The 22,402-nt window shown below is 46.8% G+C and overlaps 1 protein-coding gene across 1 annotated transcript; it reads left to right on the top strand.

Moving 5' to 3' along the window:
- Nucleotides 1-5,276: 5,276 nt before the first annotated feature.
- LOC131908046 (vomeronasal secretory protein 2-like) lies at nucleotides 5,277-21,707 on the top strand. The gene is made up of 7 exons (XM_059259126.1): nucleotides 5,277-5,369; nucleotides 18,045-18,178; nucleotides 18,408-18,478; nucleotides 19,544-19,654; nucleotides 20,654-20,755; nucleotides 21,060-21,086; nucleotides 21,516-21,707. Exons 2-7 carry the CDS (start codon nucleotides 18,063-18,065, stop codon nucleotides 21,539-21,541), a joined length of 453 nt encoding a protein of 150 aa, XP_059115109.1. The 5' UTR covers nucleotides 5,277-5,369; nucleotides 18,045-18,062; the 3' UTR covers nucleotides 21,542-21,707.
- The last annotated feature ends 695 nt before the right edge of the window (nucleotides 21,708-22,402 follow it).

The following is a 22,402-nucleotide window of genomic DNA, read 5'->3' on the forward strand; positions in this document are numbered from 1 at the left end:
AAGCCCAACTCCTACCCTCACCTGTTTCTTCTCCTTGCCCCTCTCTGCCTGGACCTGGTCATCTGGAAAGGGAGTTGACCCCTCAGTGATGTGGGATGTCCTTCTGTATACTGTGACTATGTGTTGCTTTTATTGGTTGATGAATAAAGCTGATTTGGCCTATGGCAGGGCAGAATATAGGTAGGTGGGAAAGCCAAACTGAATACATACCTACCAATAGTATGTGAGGGTTCCATTTCCCCCAAGTTACTTCTTTTCTTAATGATTGACATTATGACTAGGCCAAGGTGGGATCTCAGTGTGTATTTCCTTGATTGTGAACAATGATGGATACTGTCATATGTTATTACCCAATTATACTTCAGCTTTTAGGACTCTGTTTTAGTCCCTGAATTATTTATTAGATGGTTGGATGTTTGTCTTTAATTTTTTGAGCTCTTTATGTATTCTAGATATTAATCCTCTTTCAGAGGTTATCCCATTCTGTAAGTCAGTTTTCACCCATGCTGTTACTTGCTTTGGAAAAACTTTTCAATTCCATCCAATCTCATTAACCAATTCTTGGCTGTATTTCTTGATTGATTATACTCTTTTCCAGATCTCTTTTCCAGATCTCTACTCTATGTCTATCTTTTGAAGAGTCTGTGTTTTAGTTTTGCTATCGATTCCAGAGCTTCATGTCCTACATTAAGATCTTTGACTCCTTTTGCATGGATTTTTGGCAGGGTGAGGTAAAGAGCCAGCTCTATTCTTGGACCTGACCTTCAGGTCTCCATCAGCATCTGTTGAAGAGACTTTCTTTCATCCAGTGTAGGTTGTTGACATAATTGTCAAGAATCAGGTGGTCACGAAATGTAGCTCCATTCCTAAGCCCTCTGTTCTTTCTCTGTGGTCTATGTTTCTGTTTGCTGCCAGCAGCACAATGCTTTGGTTACTGTATTGTAACTTGGAATCTAGAATGATGATATCTCTGACATAGTTCCTTTTACTCAGGATTGCTTTGGCTATTTGGAGCCTTTTGTGCTTCCATATAAATTTTAGCATTATTTTGTCTTTCTGTGAGGAATGATATTGGCATTTGATGTGGATTGTGTTGATTCTGTAGACTGTGTCTTTTTTAAAAATAAATTTATCTATCTATCTATCTATCTATCTATCTATCTATCTATCTATTTATTTATTTTACATCCTGGCCACAGTTTCCCCTCCCTCCTTTCCTCGCATCCCCTCTCCTCCATGTCCCCTCTGTTCCCACCCTGCCCTAATTCACTCTTCCTCTGATTCTGTTTAGGAAAGGGCAGGTCTCCCACAAGTATCAACAAAACATGGCATATCAAGTTGCAGTAAGACTAAGCACCTCCTCATGTATTAATGCTGGGCAAGGTGACCCCGTATGAGGAGCAGGGTCTCAAAAGCCAGTAAAAGAGTTGGAGACAGCCCCTGTAGCCTGGGCTCATAGGGGCTCACAGAGACTGAACCAACAACAGGGGGCCTACGTGAGGCTGACCTAGGCACTCTGCATATATGACAATTGTGTAGCTTGGTCTTCTTGTGGGATTCGTAACAGTGTAGACTGTATTTTATAATGTAGAAACTTCCACAGTATTAATTCTGCTCATTGGGAGCATGGGGGGTGTTTCTGTCTTCTAGTGTCTTCTTCAATTTATTATTTTCAACTGAAAAATTTTGATTTTAAAGTTCTTTCACTTTTTTGGTTGGTTAATTGCAAGACATTAAATTCATTTTTTTAAGACTGTTTAGAGTGAGATTTTCCCCTGATTATGTTATTCATGTGTTCACTGCCATGCATAGTGATACAGTATATAGAAAAGTTACATGCTTTTATCTTGATATTTAACCTGACACTTTTGTAAAAGTGTTAATTAGTTCTTAGAGTTTCCCAAGTCTATCATGTAGAGAGTCAGATCATCAGCAAATACTGATGTTTTGACTTCTCCCTTTCCTATCTGTACCCTTTAATCTCTTTTTCTTGTCATATTGACTAGCTAAGATTCAATCTGCTTTTTGAGTTGAGAGTCAAGAATGTGGACACCCTTGTCTCTGCTGGCTTTGTTGATAACATGTTTCTCCATACAGGACAATGTTGGCTGTGGTTTAGAACAGAGCTTTCATTATGTGGATTTGCTCCTTCTGTTACTACTTTCTTCTGGGCAGGTATCATGAAGGGGTGACTGACTTTGTCAGTGCTCTTCTGAGTCAGACCTGATCATGCCATTTTTGTCACTGTCATTTATTTGCTGTATTGCATTCTTTGTTTGCATGTGTTGAACCATCCATGTATCCCAGGAATGAAGTCAACTTGATCATAGTAAATGATCTTTCTGGTGTGTTGTTAAGTTTACTTTGACAATTGCTTTATTGAGAATTGCCTCTATGTTTATTGGGAAGATTTGCCTATACCTTTTGTGTGCGTGTGTGTGTGTGTGTGTGTGTGTGTGTGTGTGTGTGTGTTTCTAGTATTAGCATCAGAGTACTGCTAGCCTTGTGAAAGTTCTGGTAGTACTCCTTCTCTTCTGTCTTATGGAGTAACTTGAAGGTCATTGGTGCCTGTTCTTACTTAAGAGCTGGTACCATTCTGCAGTGAATCCATGTTGGCCTAGGCTTTAGTTATTGGAGAAGCTTTTATTACTGTTTCCATCTCATGATCAGTACAGAACTCTTTGAGTTATTTTTCTCTTGTTGAACTTTGTTAAGTCATGATTGTCTATGAAATTATCTATTTCTTTTCTATTTCTCAACTTATTTGAATATAGCTTTTAGTGCATGCCTTAATGATCCTTTGAATTTCACTTGGTGTTTGATGAAACATCTTCCTTTTATCTCTAATATATTAGTTTGTGTTTCTCTTTTTCTTTTAATTAGTTTAGCTAATTTTCTTTTATCTTTTTCATTTTTTGAAGTCTCACATTTTGGTTGACTGTCTTGTTATTTCCTTTACCATCTCCTTAGTTTCTGCTCTAATCTTTATTTTCTTTCTTTCTTTCTTTCTTTTTTTCTTTCTTTCTTTTTTTTAACCACATATTACTTGGAAACTTCATATGTGATTATAATGGACTTAAGTCCAATAGCCACCCCTCTCCCTTCCAATGGCCCCTAGAACCACACACCACATCGTCTTCTAAACTTCATGATCATGTCACAGTTTCTCCTCCTTCTCCTCCCACCCCTTCCTTCCCCTACCCTTCCTCCTTCTCCTCCCACCCCTTCCTTCCCCTGCCCTTCCTCCTTCTCCTTCCCACCCCTTCCTTCCCCTGCCCTTCCTCCTTCTCCTCCCACTCCTTCCTTCCCCTGCCCTTCCTCCTTCTCCTCCCACTCCTTCCTTCCCCTGCCCTTCCTCCTTCTCCTCCCACCCCTTCCTTCCCCTGCCCTTCCTCCTTCTCCTCCCACCCCTTCCTTCCTTTGCCCTTCCTCCTTCTCCTCCTTTCCCTTCAGAAATCTAGAGTACAGACAGTGCTGTGCATGTGTACATGGGTGAAAGGCCATTCAGTTCAGCATGGGAAACCAACCATGGACAGACTCCTCTGAAGAAAACTGACCACGAGTCAGCAGCCGTCCCCTGACAAAAATCAACTCCTTTGATTTTCCAGCCCACAGCTCTAAAGTCTTCCTAATTTCTAAAGGCCTAACACACACATACTCAGGGTTCTGAAGTAATGACCTCATTTTTAGTACCAGTTTCTTGTGTTAATCCTCTTCTTATCACTTGGCAAAATGCACAATGGCACAACATAATGGAGGAAGGATTTATTCTGGCTCGTGATTCAGGAGCTACCATGCATCATGGTAGCAGGGAGGCATGGTGCCTGAAACAGCTAAACCATGGCAGTGTAGGATGAGCTCATGGCTTGTTTGCATCTTGAAGTATCAAGAACTGCTTAAGACCCAGAGGTGGATTCTACCAACATCTCATGTCTTCTCATGAGACTTTAGGGCCAAAGGTTCACATGTTTCCCAGAAAAGTACCTCCATCTAGTGCTGAGGTGTTCAGATACAAGAAGAGCCTGTGGGAAACACCCAGGTAACACACATAGAGACATAAATACAGAAATGTATGCGCAGATACACATAGATTTGCACACACAGACCCTCACACATGAATACACACATGCACACACACAAACAGAGGTGCACATACAACCACATATATACAAACATACCCTAAAATGCAGTGACATAGGATTACACACAGGCACATACAAACATGATACAGGTACAGATATGAACACACGTACACTGCTATGTTGACACACAGACACAGAGACACATCTAGGCACAACATGCATGCTCACAGACAGACAATCACATGGCATCCACTTGTCCACACAAATAGAAATAGACTGGTGCATCCTTATGTATAGTTGCCCAAAGACACATGCAAATGCAAACATGCACATAGACACTGGCACATGTCTCCACAAAGCAGGACAATGAATTTTTTTGCGCAGTGTAAAAAAGAAGGGAGAAGTGAAGAGTGAGGACTCCTGAGCAGCTTCCGTCCGTGGCCTGACTCCCCACTTCTCTTGCAGTGTGGAGAGAGGAAAGGCAGTTGATCTAAAAAAAGCTCAATTGGATTTGGGGACATTGTTGGGGCCCAGTTGCTGGGTGAGGTTGTGGAGGGCAAGAGGGGTCTGTAGGGTCCTCATGAGTCTAATGCACACGGGAAGACAGGGCTTGGATTCAGGGTGCTAGAGGGAGAGGCACAGCTCAGTTCTCAGGGGGCTGTGGCTTCAGAACACAATTGTGTGTCCAGCACCACTGTGTGGAGAGGGAATGGTGGTTGTGCCTGGATCTGGGAGTTCTGGGAGAGACTGGGAGGTATGGAGGTACCTTTTCTATTGGGGGTGGGACCTGTCCATGGAAGGGTGGGAACACAGGAGCCCTGGTTACCTTTCTGGCTCTAGATTCTCAGGCAGAATTTCTGATTCTGATAACATTCTTTCCCTGACAGACTTCCTCAGAATGAGTGAAGGCACAACTAGGTGTCGCCTACAGAGATTATCACTTCCACTCAGAGCTGCTTCCTTTACTCTTTCCAGACTGAGAGAGGCTGGGTGTCAGGGCACTGACTGCAGTCCCCAGGGGTCCCGACCTCTCATTATCCTCACTCCTGTGCCACAAAACAGGTCCAAAGAAAACAGTGCAATCAGCACACAGCATGGATGGAGCCTCTGTGCAGGAGAGATGGGGGTGTCTGGTACTCAGTATAAGATAAATGTGCTTCTCAGAATCCAGGTAGACAGAGGCTCCATGGCAACAATGCAGCTGTTCCTGCTGACGATAGACCTGACGTGCTCTCGGTGGTGCAGGCAGGCGACATTAGTCATCATGAATGTGCCGTGACAGACAAGGTGAGATCTCTTGGGGGACTGGAGGTAGGAACCAGGTTTTCAGGATCATGATGCTGGACTGAGTGAGAGTCTGGGTTTGTTGATGGACTTTGATGGGCTACCTCTTGTTATGTGCTAGGGTCTGACCTCCAACATGGAGTTTTCATGTTCTCTGTTGGGTGGGTAGTACCCACAGGCAGAGTGATGGGTTATAGGGGCATCTGTCTGGCCATTTTGTCACAGAGACCCACTGCCTCCCTCTGTCAGCCCTGGGCTTTTAAACCCACAGAAATGATACTTCAGAATTTCTGTGGTCCAGGGAGAGCACTAACAAGGAATAAGTTTTGGAAGAACATTGATGACTCCAGTCCTTAGAGCGGTCCCTAACAGTGGGAAGAGGCAGGGACTGAATCCAAGGGGCAAGGCATACCCATGTAGGGTGACAGTGACTCAATACTCAGTGGTATTGTTCACCCATAACCGGTCATTTCTGATCTCTGTCCACTACACCCCTAGCCTTATCCTGTAGGTGACCTTTCAATTCCTTCTGAGTGACCTCTGCAGGGCCATGGTCGTATCTACTTCCAGGAACAGCATCTCCTAGGAGATCCCTGCCTTACTTTGCCTGGATCCGCCTACCAATCATGCAGATGGGGTGGTCATGACCAAGGGCTTCCTGACCCTCCAGTCTGCTTTGAGATACTTGCCAAACCCCTCCTGCCTCTGCTCCCACTTCAGTTACCACTTGAAACCCCTTTTCCCTGGCTCTCCCTCTCCCTCCTGCTCTCCTCTGTGGTGACTTCCCCAGTCTAGCTTTTAGGAAACTGGGACATAATTAACTGGGTAGAAAACCTTTCCATCTGGAAGCAAAGCTGAGAGGCCCACTACTTCCCTTCACATTGGCCAAAACCAGAATTAGTTTCTTGGAGTTCAGGATGAACATCTCCTGAGTACCTGCCCTCGAGTCATCTGCTTGACTTTTAGCTCCTTGGTCTCCTCACCCTCACCCCACACATGCTCTCAACTTCAGCTGGGTGGAGGATGCAAACATGCAATCCTCTTTTCTTGTCTTGACAACGTGTCAGGTGACTTCTGTAACTGCAGGAAAGATGCTCCCAGGAACACCGAGTTTAGCACAGGAGACCCAGGGTCTCACCTGATTCATTCTGTACTGTTGTACACTGGGAATGATAGGAACTTCCAAGCACAAGGCTGCTGGCTCTTGGAGAAACCAGTGTGGACATCACTCATATCTGTGTAGGGAAGGAGTCTCTGGCACTGCAGGATTTCAGTGGGTTCTGAGGTCAATGAGGAGCCTAGGGGATCATGGGCAAATTCGGGGTTGTGTCATCTGGCAAAGGCCCTTGGAGAAACATTTGGAGACCAAGGGCATAGCCTGGCCTCTCATGGAAAATGGTCTGAGGTGGGTTGGTTGGAACACTGTCTTGGATTCCGAGTATGGGTTGGTCATTGGCTCTCCACCTATTTGTATCTGATGTTTCCATACTAGTGTGACATGAAACACACAGCATTTGAACATAGGGTAGGAAGCCTGAAGCTGGCGCTGGCCACTGCATGTGTTGGGGATGGGGTGGGATTGAGCTCTCCTTACTGTTGGACACTGGGCATGGGAGCAGACAAGGATGGGGCAGATGTGAAGGAGAGAACCATGCTTTTGCCCTGTGTCCAGGAAACCCATTGGATGTGTTGAGTTCAAGATGACCATGAATGAAGCAAGACCAACCTTGCTACTTCACTCTCTGTGCTTATATTTACATTGTTATATTTCACAGATAATTTTTGGGGAATCCTGATAGCCACACAGCTTGTTCTTTGTCTGCAGGACCGTGGCACTATGCCACCACAGTGTTCCTTGGAGGGGAGAACTTCGGTGTGGCCTTCTTAAATGGCAAAACCAATGATGTACACCAAAAGACAGCAATACTCATAGGTGTGTCCTGCCATGTCTGAATTTGTGAGTGTTGGCATGGCTTCCTGGGGCACTGGGTATGGAGTCATTTTCTACTTTCTTTTCCCCTAGCTCTAGATCTGGGGTTGTTGCTGTGATTCCTGGCTCTTTGGGAGAAGGATTTGTTACCCATTTCATTCTCAGCCTTCAGATGACCACTTATGATGTCTAAGACCACCATCCAAGCCCCATCCACCCATCCTCACACCTCCCCTCCCTCTCAGTCAGCCCTTGGTGCAATCCTTCTCTGAGCAGAGATGTAGGTGCGGTCCTTAGATGTGTAGGTGGGGTCCTTTGTCACTGAGTATATTGTGAGTCCACTGGAGACCTGTGTTCTTATCATGGTAGCAGCACTGGAGTACCAGCTTCCAGTGCCATGAGGCCAGAGCCATGTTTGGCACCCTGTGGTTCACAAGATGCTCCCCTTTGGCCAGACAGTTCTGAGATCCTGAAGTCCATAGCTCACTGCCAATTTAAAAGTAAAGGAAGGAAGAGACAAATACATGACGGAGACTCAGTTTTTAGCTTTGGCCAGTGCTGGGGAAAACAAAACTTGTAATTTCTCTTTCTTTAGTTTAGACAGTTTACAACATATAGGAAGGAGTAGACAGGGTGGGGTGTTGCCTTTGTGGCTAGGAGTACTGTCTCTGTAAGTGTCAGGGCCTGACTTCGAACACCCAGCACAAACATGCAAAGCTGGCCACAGCTGAGCATGCCTGTTACCCAAGCACATCCCTAGAGCCCTTGCTGGCCAGCTAGCAGACCTAAAAAGGGGATTCCGATTTAGTTAGAGACTCTCTCTGAAACAGTGACCTACCATTATCCTCTGAACAGTTCATGGGCATGCACAGGTAAACACACACACACACACACACACACACACACACACACACACACACACACAGGCACACAAGAGGAGTCAGAAATTAAGCATGTATAGATTTAGCTGTGAGACAGATCAGTCATGTCTTGATAAAGGCAACTCTCATGATTAACAACAGAAACACCCACTGTTGCCCACTGGCCCCACCTTCACATTGTAACCAAGGACTCCAGGGGCTGTGGTGCCATCCAGACCCTGCTGGTGTCTCTAGCTTCCCACCTACCATTCCTACGTGAAATATCACCCTGGGCAAAGGAGGAGTCAAGGGCCCTCCTCCCAGCATGTATTTTGGAGGCAGAGGATGGATTACTGAGGGCCTTATTGTACGATGATGTCCTGCTAACAGGACCTGGGAACAGAACAAAGGCAAAGAGGTAGTCGGTCAGTCAGTGGTGGATACCTCCTCTTCTACTTCATGCTACCCAAGCTGTCAAACTCAACATTTCCCTGTAAGGGGACTGAGGGAAGTGGATTAGAGCACTGAGTTCAGGATGTGCCTGGAGTGGGGAATTCTGCATCTGTCCTCTGCCCTCCATGAAAGGGTGGCTGGAACCCTTTATAAGAAGCCATTGGAGAGGGACCCCCTGGGTCCTCTAGTCTCACAGGAGAACTGCGTGCTCGGGTGGTACTTGTCTCAAGTAAGATATGAACTTGATTTTCTCCTGATAGCTCCCATATGGCTGACATCCTTCTTTGAGAGTTTGGTGTGAAAATACCCTTAAATCTGCCTATGTGACAGAAGATCCTCCAAGGGACTTGTGTGTGACTTGTCTATAGTGAAAGTCCTTCCCAGTACTATTGGTGGAAGTATTAAGGCAACTCTATGTAGTTAAGGGAGGTTTATTTTGGAGGATAACTTACAAGTAAAGGGGTAGGTTACAGAGTCCAGGAGAGGTGTAGCGCAGTCCAGCAGTGTTCTCTGGAGAACTCTGCTCGGTCTACTTCCAGCATCCAGGATCCAGGAACCAAGAAAGCTGGCACATTCGGATCTCAGGTCTTAAGGGCTCCTGTCTTGGCCCCACCTCATAGGCGGGAAAGTTACCGGAAGCCTCAGTGGGGGTAGTACTTCCAGGTCAAAGCTGGAACAGCTACCCGCTACACAGTACTTCTTGCCATCCTCATCTGTCTGCAGGTTGCCATAATCAGATGGCAAACCCAACTTTGCTGACGGATTTTGAGACATCTGTGAACTAACTATCACTGAACAATCAAGCATCATCAACTCTTCTTATGGTGGTAACAAGAAAGCTTTTGCTGATTCTCCTTCCCTTCTATTCATGATTTCTCTGTATGGCAGTAGCCATGTCAACACCCTCCAATCCCCATCTTTTTCTATGTCTGCAAATAGACTCCTGTGAATTGGGCAAAGAATCCTAGTACACAGATGGATCCCTGCAGAGACTACATGGGAACCTGGCACTCGGACCTTCTTCCCCCTGCAGCAGCAGACAGAATTCCAGGTGCCAAGAGAGATAGGGCTCCCCAACCACACCCACACCTCCTCAGACCTCTGCTTTCAATAAAGGTGATAGATAGCTCCTGGCTCTATGTGTCCAGAATGATTCATTGGCTCCAGATCTCTGGTAATGAGGTGTGAGCAGATGCTCAGACCTGACCTTGATTGTCAGGAAGAAAGGACTTCATGTTCACAGGTCTCCATAGGTGGCATGCTATGGCATACAAGGTCACTGGACTCAGTAGTGGGCAGGTGGAGAGAGGAAGAGAGGCATGAGCCTGCATGAGGATGGCAAGAAGTACTGGGAAGTAAGCAGTGAGGGGAGAAGAGGTCGAGCAGGATCACAGAGATGCAGGTGTAGGTTGGTTAATGTGGGTCATTGCAAGAACCCGAGTTCTTAGTACTGTCCTCTGGTTCTGTCTCTGGTGATGGGTGGTGGCCCTAGTGTGAGGCCATAGAGGAGGATGGCTGTGGCCTCTGGGCATGTGGAAGTTGGGGCTTGCTACTGAGGCCTTTATGATCTGAGAATTAGCTTATGCGTATCACGTCCTGCAGGGACAAAGAGCCCCAGAGGCCAGAACACCAAAAATGCAAACCTGAGGCCAAGCCCAGGTAGAGAGAAGGGAAAAATTCACTCCATATCTCCACTAAAGATCCAAAATCAGATTTCAGTATTTTCAAATATAATAACCTTTTCTGCTGATGTTATTCACACACAAAATGCAATCAGATCCTTTATGGACAATCTTCTCAAACTCCATGGCATCAGGAAGCTTTGATGAAATGACTCAAGTGAGCTTGGAGTCAGGCTGTGGATTAGCTTCCTGAAGGCTGGGTCATTATGACCTGATATATGTGCTGAGAAAAGTCAGTGCATCTGCCCCCAGGCCCTTGTGCAGTGCCAGGCAATGAGTTGTAACCACAGAAGACATGTTCCCTGGAGGAGGGAAGAGAAGAGAGGAACTCAGAGGACCCAACTCCACCCCAAGATGAACATGTCCATGGGCCAGTCTTCAAGTGGAACCTGCTTACGGGGAGCCTGGAAGTCACAGACATGACAAATCTCCTCTTACAACTGTGTTGTCCCCTCCAGATCTCCCTCATAGAGTGTGTGGGGCCAAAGGAGACAAGGTGTCCTTGAGCCTCTAATGTGTCTTGTATGAACGTTTCCTACCCAGACATAAACAAATTCTACTCATCTCAGATAAGGCACCCTTTGTCTCACCTAATTAACATGTCCGATTAAATTAAACACCCCATCCTAACATGGAGGTTCCCCCTTTACCTTTCAAAACCACCATTTGCCTATGGGCTACAGCTGTCTCCTCTCTATTTAGAGATAGTCCTTTGTCTTTCCTAACCCCTCTTGGGACAAATACCCCTGTCCCCTCTCCCTTGTTCCCTTCCCCTCCTCCCTCATCCTCTGTCTCCTGTCTTTGTCTCTTATTCCCTGCCCTTTGTCTCTCTGGGGCAAATTAATCTCCTTTACGCTGAGAACTTGGTCTTGTGGTGGCCTGAGCCAATACTGGTCCCTACAGCAGCAGTGATAGACCAGTGTAGAATTCCATCGATGTCCAACTTGGCGATCAAGTGAATACTGTGCTTGCTTGCAGTGTGTGGGTAAAGTGGTACTTATAGGGGTGTGGGTTACCTCAAAGTAGCTGCATCGCTGACAAGTCTCACACAAGCTTGATGGCAACTTCCCAACAAGGATATGGATAGCTTGTCTCCTTCAGTTAATCTTTAACACTCTATATATTCTAAAGCATCTCCTGAAATGTGAAGACTGTGTATAGCCTGGGCAAGAATTACACACAGCGGGAGGGAGTGGATGGAAACTCAGGAGAGGGTCTGTTGGTGCCACCTCCTCCTTCTGTGAGGATCCCTGGACAGACCTGATCTTGATGGTTTCTTGAGAACCACATCTGCCTCACACAATGGTGGTGGGTGTTATACTTGGGGGACAGTGTTCCACAACAGGCCTGTCCAGGAGCTCTGCACTTTTCTATGCAGGAAAGAGATGGTTAGCCCACTCCTTTGGATCCTTGGCATGTGAGTACTACCCAGGGGTTGTGAGCTCCCAGATGCACATCCACATGGGAGCTGTGCCCCAAAGACTCAAACGCCCTTTGAAACCTACATCTGGGGTGAGACTACTTGTGTTTGATTTCTTTGGGCATTGGGACAATGGGTGTGGACCTTGATTGGTATCCTCAATATTCCTACACACTGGACTAGACTGTGAAGCTAGGCTGGCCTTGCTCCATTGAGAGAACACAGACTATGGGATGGAGACACTGGCAGGTCTGTTTATAACAGCCTCTGACAGAAAGGAACAGGCTTGGTCCTCAGAAGAGTCTCACCCAGCCTGGATGCAGACACAGGATTCATGTATATTGAAGAGATTTCGGATTAAGAGGCTGAGCTCTCTGCTGTGGAAAGTCACTGGAGGTCTTTCCTGGATCAGGGTGTGTTATAAGGAGGACTTACAAGGCTGCACTCAAGCCAGCCCCACAGTGACCTCAGGGAAATTTGAGGCTCCTTGGATTGCAGCCCCAATGTAGAGAGCAGCCTGGGAGGCTGTGTCACAGGGTGGCTTGTCTGTGGGACAGGGGGAAATGAGCGGGTCTAACAGCCACTGGGTATGTAGCTGGTTTATTAGGCTCCGTGTGTGTTGATTAAGTTGTGGTGCTCCAGAACACAGTATTTCTTATTCTAGTGCAATCAGAGCGTGTGTCTGGTCCCAGAGTGTGAGAGCAAACCATGGCTGTGGTTGGGAATGGTGCCACCAATCACAGCTGAGGACTCAGGCAGGCAGCCTGGCTAGGAAGGTGCCAAGAACATTTTGAAGTCCAAGGGGAAGCCTGCAGGACATGCAGAGCAGTGCCGGAGACCATGCCTGGGCAGCAGTTTGTGTGGCCATGAGCTGACAGAGCAATGGGAATCTGAAGGGGAGAAGGTAGCACCCACAGGGCCTCACCCCAGACAGAGCTCCCATCTCACATGGGAAAAAACTGGGATCTTGAGGAAGGGGAGGAAGGACCTGAAATCTACAGTGGAAGCTGGATAAGGCCACAGAAAGGCAGATGTTGCAGCCCTTTGAATCTTCTCTGACTTGTTTCATCTGCTGCTCTGTTCTACTTTCCACCACTTGTTCTTCTTGTCTAAGACAATGAGGTGTGTCTCCACCATGACAACACCCTTCCTAGTCTCCATTTTAAAAGCAGAAGTTCCTCAGTGGCCCCCAAATCATCACTGTTGGCTCTACCCTTTCTCTAACCTGGTCTCTGGTCATCTTCCTCTCCTTGCCCTGACATCTGCTCCATCTCCCCTGCCCTCCAGCCTATTCTTGGCACAGCCAGGCTCCCTCTGCCCCTTCCAGGCCCCACTGAATGTTCCTTCCTCCTGGAGTCCTCTTCCACTTCCTCATTCATGGCTCATTCTCTTCACTCCCCTCAATTATGGGTTTAAATGGCCCCTTTGTGGAGCTGACTCAGACAATTGAATCTACAACCCCTCATACCCGTAGTTGCTGTTCACTTGTTCCAACTGGGGCTTCCTCATGGCGTGTTCCACACTTGTAATAATATACAATTAAATAATCAGGATACAGGAGCAAACAGTAGACTGAGCAGAGATATCAGATACAATTAACACTGAACAACACAGTGTAAGGAGAGCTAGAGACACTTAACTGAAGGTTACAGATCAGTGGGGAAGGTACTACAGTCGGGAACCTTGGCCAAATCACTTGTCAGTTTTGGTATTGTTTTTAGACATACTGGATTCTTCCACAGAGACAGGCACACCATCCCCACATAGGGCCTTTTCTCTTCCTGCAGATCTGTATATATTTTATTCTCCTGTTAACCCTGAGTCTATAGTTGGAACTTTCTGCATTGCATTACATGTACACAGGGAGCATGGGCATCCTCCCTTGTCCTAGAGGCTGCAGAGGGTGCTGTATTGCACAGTAGGAATGACATAGGCTGCAAATCTTTTGCATAAACTCTTCATCAACATAGGGAGAGGCTCTTCTTTGGACAGTTCTTACCCAGAATCTTGTCAAATGACTTTCCAGCACTGATGGATTGACACGACACAGATTTTCTTTGTTTCAATTGTTAAAATGATTGGTTGTTTTTAAGACAGAATCTAATGTAGAGGCTAGCCTAAAACTCAGTATGAAGCCAAGGCTGGCGTTGAACTCCTGATTCTCTTGCTTCTGCCTCCCAAGTGATGGGATTGTGCACTACCATGCTAGGCTGCTTTTATCCAATTAGGAACTGCCTTAATTAGCTGTAGTAATTCATGGCACATCTGGGCTTCACCAGAGTGTGTTACTGGAAACAGAGAAAAAAGGGACACAGGCACCAAAAGTAGGATCTATGATCACTGTGACTGGCACTGTCTTCAAAAACTGTAAGAGGACCAACTTGGTTGGTCGTTGGCCACTTCAACAACAGTCTATTTCTTGTACTGACCCACTTATGCTTCAAACTGAGTTTATTCTATAGGTGAGCACTCAGACTTATGGAAACGTACCTCGTAAATAATGAGGAACTGAAGAGTTATCTCATTGATTAAGAACACATATAGCTCTTGTAGATTACCGGGTTCCATTTACAGTACATACAGTGTAGCTCACAACAGTCTGTAACTCCAGTTCCAGGGAGATCTGATGCCTTTCTCTGACCTCCTCCTCTCCCCGGCAACCATGTTGAGCACATACATATATAGGAAAAAGACTTATACACATAAGATAAGTGAATCTAAAAAACGAGTAAGATAATCCCACTTAGGGAAACAATCTCTGGCACATATAATGTAGGTCATCTCTAGGTATTATTGATATTCATGTCAGTTGACTCCCCAGGAGTTTTAGATGCATCTTTTCCTAGCTAATTTGATGACAACTCAACACAAGCTGGAGTCATTTGGGAAGAGACTGTAGAAAAGCCTGTTGTGTATTTTCTTAATTGGTGGTTGATGTAGGAGTGTACAACTCAATGTGTTCAAGGACAACTGGGCAGGTGGTGGTGCCATAAGAAAGCAGACTGAGCAAGCCATAAGGAACAAGCCAATAAGCAGCCCTCCTACATGGCCTCAGCATCATTTTGTACCTCCAGGTTCCTGACTTGAGTTCCTGCCCTGACCTCGCTGGATGATGGATTATGAATTGTAAACTGAAACAAACCCTCTCTTGCTCAAGTTGCTTTTGACATGATGTTTTACCACATCCATAGAAACCTAAGACATACCTCAGTCCCAGCCAGTTCCCCTTCTGCATGGTGCTGTTGGAGGTGCCATCAAAAGCTTTCTGCTAATGCTGGGTAAAGCCCAGACTCTGTCCTTTGCAGGGAGGTTCCTAGGAATTAGCAGGACAGAGAAGGAGTGGCCAAGCAAAGATGAAAATTCAAGGGTAGTGAGGGGCACAACTTGAAGTAATGAAGGCTAGAGCTGTGGAACTGGGGATCCCTGCAGGAACTGCCACCAGAAAGAAAGGGGAGGCCTGAAAAGAGATGCCACAGGCCAGGATACCTCTCCCTTCTGTCCTATCATCTCCCTAGGGTCTACCCATGACTGATCACAAACACCTGTTGACTCCTGAGAGCATCTACCATGAGTAGATCTCAACTTCCTGTCCTACCTCTTGTCCTCCCAGGATTGCCAACAACCCCTGCCCTTCCTGATGGTGTCTTTTATCACTTTAACTTAACAGATATTTGTGAGCATAGCTAGAGATCTTGGTAGAATTCAGTCTACTGGGACTAAGGAAGGATAGCTAGATAGATATGGTAGAATTCAGTCTACTGGGACTAGGGAAGGACAGGTAGATAGATAATGGGAAGCAGCTGTAAACTGCAGGATCTGCCCTTCATACTGCACATAAGACTCATGGTGGCAGACATCATCTGTCTATCATCTGCATGTGGCTCTCATGGTTTTTCTTTTTTCTTTTCTTTTTTCTTTTCTTTTCTTTTCTTTCTTTTTTTTTTTTTTTTTGGTTTTTCGAGACAGGGTTTCTCTGTGTAGCTTTGCGCCTTTCCTGTAACTCACTTGGTAGTCCAGGCTGGCCTCGAACTCACAGAGATCCGCCTGGCTCTGCCTCCCGAGTGCTGGGATTAAAGGCGTGCACCACACCACTCCCATAAGTGCCAATATCAGTGATTCAAACAGAGTTGTGGAAGGTATCTATGGTGCAGTCAGCAGGACAAAGTACACACAGTTTTTGGCACCCTGAGTGAAGAGACTCCCAGGCTGCTCACTAATCTTTGGTCTTAAAGAGCACTGGCCCCACCCTCTCACACTCGGAATGTCAGGCTTCCTGCTCAGCAGCAGGGTACAGGACTGGATTATGGCAGCTCCTCAGCACAGCCCAGGACTTGTTACAAAGTGCTCATTTGTGTTGTTTAGAGAGTCTTGAAGCTGTCCAGGCTTGATCTACAGAGACACAAAGACACCTTTGTAGGACTAGAACCTTTCTCTAGAGCTCAGGTCAGATGGGACTCAGGACATCAAGATGGAGAGGAACAAAACAGAGTTCCTGCTGGAGAAGGATCTGGGCTGAGGCCAGAAGATAAGGTGGCCAAGGCAACTCAGTTGTGGGTTCTGGGTCCATGTAGGTCTCTGGCCTCCATTGTTTCTTTTGCTTCCCCATTCAAAGAAAATTGGACTCATGGTCTCCTTGCTAGCTTGCCAGTTGTCAAATTGACAAGGTAGGGAAAACCTTTGGTAGATCAGAGGATCTAGTGTTCTAAGATAATTGTACAACTGTGGGTTCACAACAGGCTTTGATGGATCTCATGGGTTTCACATCAGGCTATAAGGTGTGGAAGGAGCCTGAGTTGTGTCAACGACTCCATGTCCTATCATAAGGTCCTGAGATGATCAACACAGCAGAAGACCCAAGCATCCTTGTTGGAAATGAAACCCTGAACTACAGTGAGAAAACTTCCCTTTAGTGGGCACATATTAGAGATTGCTTTATAGCTAGAGCCTCTCCAGCTTCTGAACTAAAGTCTGAAGCACAGAAGTCCAGGCTCTACTCTTCAAGAGCTTGGGATATGATTGAGTAGACAGATGGGTGATAGTTACAGTTGAGAAAGGAGAGGGATGAGACACGGTAGAGAAAGAAGTGCTGTAAGACAACACAGCTGCCTGGTGTATAGAGTGAAGTCATTCAGATGACTGTGGTCTCTTAACGGTCCCATGTGGCCCCTCCCTCTTAGAGTGATCAAGGTTCAGGAGCTCCTGAACAGTCCGGTAGATCCTGACACATCCAATGTTTCCCTGCTCACACCTGGGATAGGGCCACCCAGTAGCAGAAGGCAATGGGGTGGGCCTAGTGTGCAGCTTGTGCCCAGGGCACTGGCAGGATTGCGTGTGGTAAATAGCTCAGTCCTTTTCTCAGCTTCAGTGGGAGAGAAGCCAGCTTCTAGATAAGATGGCCATCTAGGGATGGCTGGAGAGCGAGTACAGGTGTGGAGAAGGAGTGGGAGGAAGCCAGGTCCCTCCTTTCCTGGCTGCCTCCTCTCTATTCTTGTCCCAGAGTCATTTAAAAACTATAATGGGTTCTGTGTCTGTGGCACCCTTGGATGGTGCCTACATTGCAGGGCATTGTGTCTTTTCTTTGCGTTTGCCACAGAATGATCACCAGATCTCAATAACAGTAACAATAGCCTCCATCCCCATGACGGACATGGATTTGGCTAGGAGGGGTGTGGTCAGTGTCATTTGTGGCCATAAAGGCCATTCTCCAAGGAGCCAGCACAGCCTTATTTTGTCACCTGTGTGACCTGCCTTGTCTAGAGGACAGAGCCTGAAGATGAAGAGCCTGCTCCTGACTGTCACACTGTTTGTCCTGGTGGCTGTCCTACAGGCCCAGGATGACCTGCCTTTCCTCTCAGAAGACAAGAACGTGAGGCAGGGAGGGATGGTGGACAGGGGTAGGGGAATGCTTGACTGGTGTCCAGTGCCTGAGGACTGGAGTTAGCACTCATGAGCTGTTAAGTCCTCTGAGTCTGGCCTCTGACACTGCACCTTGGCCTGGAGTCTTACCTGCTCTCTACTGCTCTGCTGTCTCTACTGATGTTCTACCAGCAGACATGTGCCCTCATGGACCACAGAGCTGGAACATGGAAGGGTCCTAGTTTTAGTAACTCCAAAAACCTGAATGTTTCTCAGGGGTGGACCTTCATTCCCTGTCCTAGACCTAAAGACTTCGGGGGATTTGGGAACAGACACCTCCTGAATAACTGGAACATAGGTTTTCAGGCAAACTTTAAGGAACACAGGACTGGGGAGTGGGCCAAACCATGTTAGGGGCTTCAGCCTGGGCACTATAATGTTTTCCAGGCCCCTGCCCATGGGCTCTGTTTGTTATAGGTCTCAGGGATATGGTACATGAAGGCCACAGTGAATGACCTGAACAGCACAGAGTGGAAGAGCCCTAAGGAAGAATTCCCTTTTGTAGTGAGAGTCCTGGAGAAGGGAAACATGGAGGTCATGACTGTTTCCATGTGAGTGTTACCACTATGAATCTTCCCAGCTTTCTCTTCCCTTCTCAACTATGCTTTGAGTGTTGATGACAAGCAGGCTCATTCTTTGAGAAGACACCCTCCCAGCAACCACCCAAAACCACAGCTGCTGTTCACATGGGATTTGGAGGTCGATGATTCACTATGCAAGCTGAGCAGAACCCAGTTGTGGGCTCCAAAACAGGCTGCTGGTGTGCTTCCTGTTTTCCAGGTCTAATGGTGAGTGCCTGCAGGTTGACGTCCTGTTGGAGAAAACAAAGAAGCCTGGCCAATACAGTGCCTGTGAGTCTGTCTGAATTTCTTCTCCCATTGCAGTGATATATTCTCTGTCCCAAAGGATTAGGGAAAGGATGTTTCTTTTAGGTCACTGTTCAATGTACAGTCCATCATAGTGGAGAATTCAAGGCAGTTGGTGTTTGAAATAGCTGGTTATATTACATCGACAGCCAGAAAGAAGGGAATGAGGGATGTATGCATTCAGGTGCTCAGTTGGCTTTCTCTGTTTTACTCAGTCCATTGTCTGCTGCCCAGTGGACAGTCCCACCACAATTAAGATGAGTCTTTCCACTTCAGTTTTCATAATCAAGATGATGCACATGTGGCACAGTCAAAGGCACATCTCCCAGGAGATTTTTACTTGCCAAGTGGATGTTTAACCTGAACTGTTACAGTCTCCCAGGGTGCATGTGATCTTTCCTCCCAGAAACTAGCTCCTGGTGTTTGAGCATCCCTGACCTGCTTAGCTTCTATGAGAGGCTAGCCAGTTAACTTCTAGGAGATTTTAGAGGTTGTAGGCTAGTCCACAGAAGAGACCATGTTTCCCTCTAGACAGTTCTGTCCTTTGACCCATAGGGAAACAGAGGATTAGGATCTGGGGAGCAGGGCAGGGCAGTTGCTAATGGGTCAAACTCCAGCCCTCATCTTTCCTGCTGCCATTGGTCCAGACTCCATACCTGGGGATGACACCTTTCCAGGAGAGAACTTTGTTCCTGTGTTGAGACCACATCAAGTTCAGGCTCCATATGATTAGGAGTTCATGGGCCATTGCTAACATCTTCTAGACCAATGGTTCTCATCCTGTGGGTTGTGACCCCTTTGGGAGTGACTATCAGATATCCTGTATATCAGATATTTACATTATGATTCCCAAAAGTAGCAAAATTACAGTTATTTCATAATAGCAATGAAATAATTTTATGGTTGGGGTCACCACAACACGAGGAACTGTATTAAAGAATCACAGCATTAGAAAGGTTGAGAACCACTGCTCTAGACAGTTCCTTAGCACAATCAGAATAATGTATCTGGAGCAAGATATATAGATCCATTTTCTCTGTTCATTTACAGTTTGGGGCACATATCTCATGTACATCTATGAGCTGCCAGTGATGGACCACTACATCTTCTACAGTGAAAGCCAGTTCTTTGAGCAGAAAGTCTATGTGGGAGAGCTCATAGGTAGGTCCTTGGGCACCTCATTTCCTGTATGGTCTCCACTACCAGAAGCCAGAGAATGTGCAGCAACTACACCTTGGCACCAGGGACTAGAATGCTTAGCATGGTAGACTTGATGTGTGTCTAGATTCTGGACACCAGGTGCTGCCTGTGCAGTGTGCAAGATCTGAGAGAGAAGGGGCAACTGGACGGGGTCTTTCAGGAAAGAGCAGGTAGGAGAGAGAGCCCCAAGGGCCCTGAATACATAGAATGAGAGCTCCAAGCAGTGAAAGGCTAAGTACCATTTCCTGGGGTCTCAAATGTCATGAATGTCAGTTTAAAGGGTTGGGTCCTAACAGAGGCTGGCAATGTCCCTCTAGACTTGAGAGACAGACTAATGTTCCTGTGACTGAGGATCCTTCCAGGTCAGGATGTGATCCTGCACAGCCATTCAGGTTGTATAACATCCACTTGTACCTGCCTGCAGGCTTTGTCCATCTCTTCCATTCATACCCTACCTTCCTGTCTTCTCTAAGTGCTCCCTCTTCTCCTGCCTGCAATTGGGCCAGGGTGGAGGCCCTAGTGTGTGGGGTGTTTACCCAACCACCCCCACAGTTCCCCAGAGTTTTCTTGAGTGTGAGCAGCAGGAAATATTAGATAGAAGGATTTATTGCGGAGAATATTGTGGAGATAAACAGATAGAAAATAAAGGATAGCCTCGAGAGGGCCTGGAACCTATTCAAACGGGCCCCGACTATCTCTGCCCCAGGGTTTTTATAGAGACGCCAAGGGGTGGAGCAAAAGACCTCCTCCCCCAGCACAGCCAAGTGCAGACCATCTCAGACACCTGCACTCAGGCCCGTGGTCTAATCATCCTCTATGCGGACCTGCTGGGTAAAGCCACAAGGAACCCGAGAACGGGCTCCCACACTAGTGATGGGCAGTGGTCCTATCTTTGTGCTAATGGATCCCTAAAGAGCTGTTCAGTCACAACCCTTGTGCTCATCCAGTCTCTGTCCCCAGGGAAGGATCCCACAGAAAATTACGAGGCCCTAGAGGATTTCAAGAAATTCGCAAAGCAGAAAGGCTTTCCACAAGAAAACATCATTGTGCCTGAGCAGAGAGGTGAGCAGGTGACTTTGGAGATCACAAGCTAGGCACTGAAGAGACCATGCTTCCCTCTAGTTACATAGACCTGTCCATACCCCTCCTCATGTCCTCCGTGTCAGCCATTGCTCTAAGTGACCTTTGTGTTTCTCTGTGTCCTTGGTGTCTCTTTGTGTCACCATTTGCCCTCCTCTCCCCTCCCAAGGACAACAGGGTCATGCTTCAGGTCTTGGTCATGATGGCATCTAAGCTGCAGGTGTGATAGGCTCTGGATCTTCACCAGTGCACTTCTTCAACCCTGGGTTTTTCTTTGTTTCTACAGATATGTGTTCCCCTAAAGATCACTTTGGTAAGTGACCCTTGGAAGAACCTTAGGACAGCTCAGACTCCTCAGTACTTGAGTTTTGTGGTCCATCTTTTGGACCCTTAAACAGATATGAGAGACCCTTCATATCCAGGTGTGAGTGGCCTTTCAAGGATGTGGCGCCAAGCAAAACCCCAGAACACTTGAGAATCTGTCCTTTTTTCATAGAATCCTTCCCCTGTCATGGTCTCCATGTGGTCTCATCTCCCACCCAACACATTCCCTACAATCCTTAGTGACTTGCCTGGTAAACGTGGTAGGCTGTGCTTGAGGACCGTGAGTGTCTGACAACATCTCCACAGTATCTGTGGCAAGGAAATTATCTGATTGGCATCTGCTTCCTTATTAATTCCACTCCGCTACCCCCAAAATAGAAGGAGGGGCCCTCACCCCCTGTTCCTCTTCCTGTCACAGCTGCCCCTCAGAACTGCAAACCCTGAGCCAACTCTGTACCAATGCATAGTAATGCCTTTCCTGGAGTACCCGTCTTCCTGGACTGCATGGCACTGAGACACATCCTTCAAGACCATCTCACTACCTGTTGGACCACACTCCTGCTAGGACCCTCTGTTTCACCCCAAACCCAAGTAAAGCCTTAAGCAGCCATTCTGGACTCAGTGTGTGCTTTGGAGTCTCCTGTAATCTCCGAGAAGCTCTATGATAAGGTTGAGGAGCTGTGGGACTTAGTAGGTTTCAGAACCCAAGAACCATGATATTCCTTAGTCCTGTAGGATATAGGATATCCTAGAAGTTCATTTGATGGGACACCCCTCACACACATGGCTTCAGGAGGTGTTTGACTTTGTGGCAGGAGAATTTTGGGAAGCTACTGGGTTGGGCACAACTGGGGAGATGGTATCACAGATGCAAACGTGTGCAGGTTCCTACAGGGATCTTGCTCCAGTGGGGACTTAGGGGAATCATATGAAAGACCCAGTGGTGAGTGACCTGGCAGAAGGTGGAGGGGTTAAGAGTACTCTAAATCCTCCATCATCATCCTTCAAGCAAAAGAGTACTATGTATAGCCCCATTAGTCATTATTACTCACCTTGCCCACCATGTGGTTTATCCAGTGTACAAAGTCTGTGTGGACAGTGCTTCATGGGGATATGAGAGCCAAAGTGAGAGAGGAATGACCCTGTACCTTGACTGATAAATACAGGTCCAGAAACTTTCATCTCAATGGTACATAGATTCCTGGAGGGTGAGCATATGGCATCATCTTTCACTGAGATGCCGTTGCTTGTTCCCAGCTCAGCAACTCTTCAGCTCCCACCCTCACATATTGTCCTTCCCTTGTC

The sequence above is a fragment of the Peromyscus eremicus genome, chromosome 4, assembly GCF_949786415.1.
Source record: "Peromyscus eremicus chromosome 4, PerEre_H2_v1, whole genome shotgun sequence".
Lineage (NCBI taxonomy): Eukaryota > Metazoa > Chordata > Mammalia > Rodentia > Cricetidae > Peromyscus > Peromyscus eremicus.

What these genes read in the sequence shown, in the direction of transcription:
- LOC131908046 (XM_059259126.1), top strand. Translation starts at nt 18,063, where the DNA reads ATGAAGGCCACAGTGAATGACCTGAACAGCACAGAGTGGAAGAGCCCT. An exon ending in GCCTGGCCAATACAGTGCCT is followed by an intron (nt 18,479 to 19,543) that starts GTGAGTCTGTCT and finishes GTTCATTTACAG; the next exon opens with TTTGGGGCACATATCTCATG. An exon ending in CATTGTGCCTGAGCAGAGAG is followed by an intron (nt 20,756 to 21,059) that starts GTGAGCAGGTGA and finishes TTGTTTCTACAG; the next exon opens with ATATGTGTTCCCCTAAAGAT.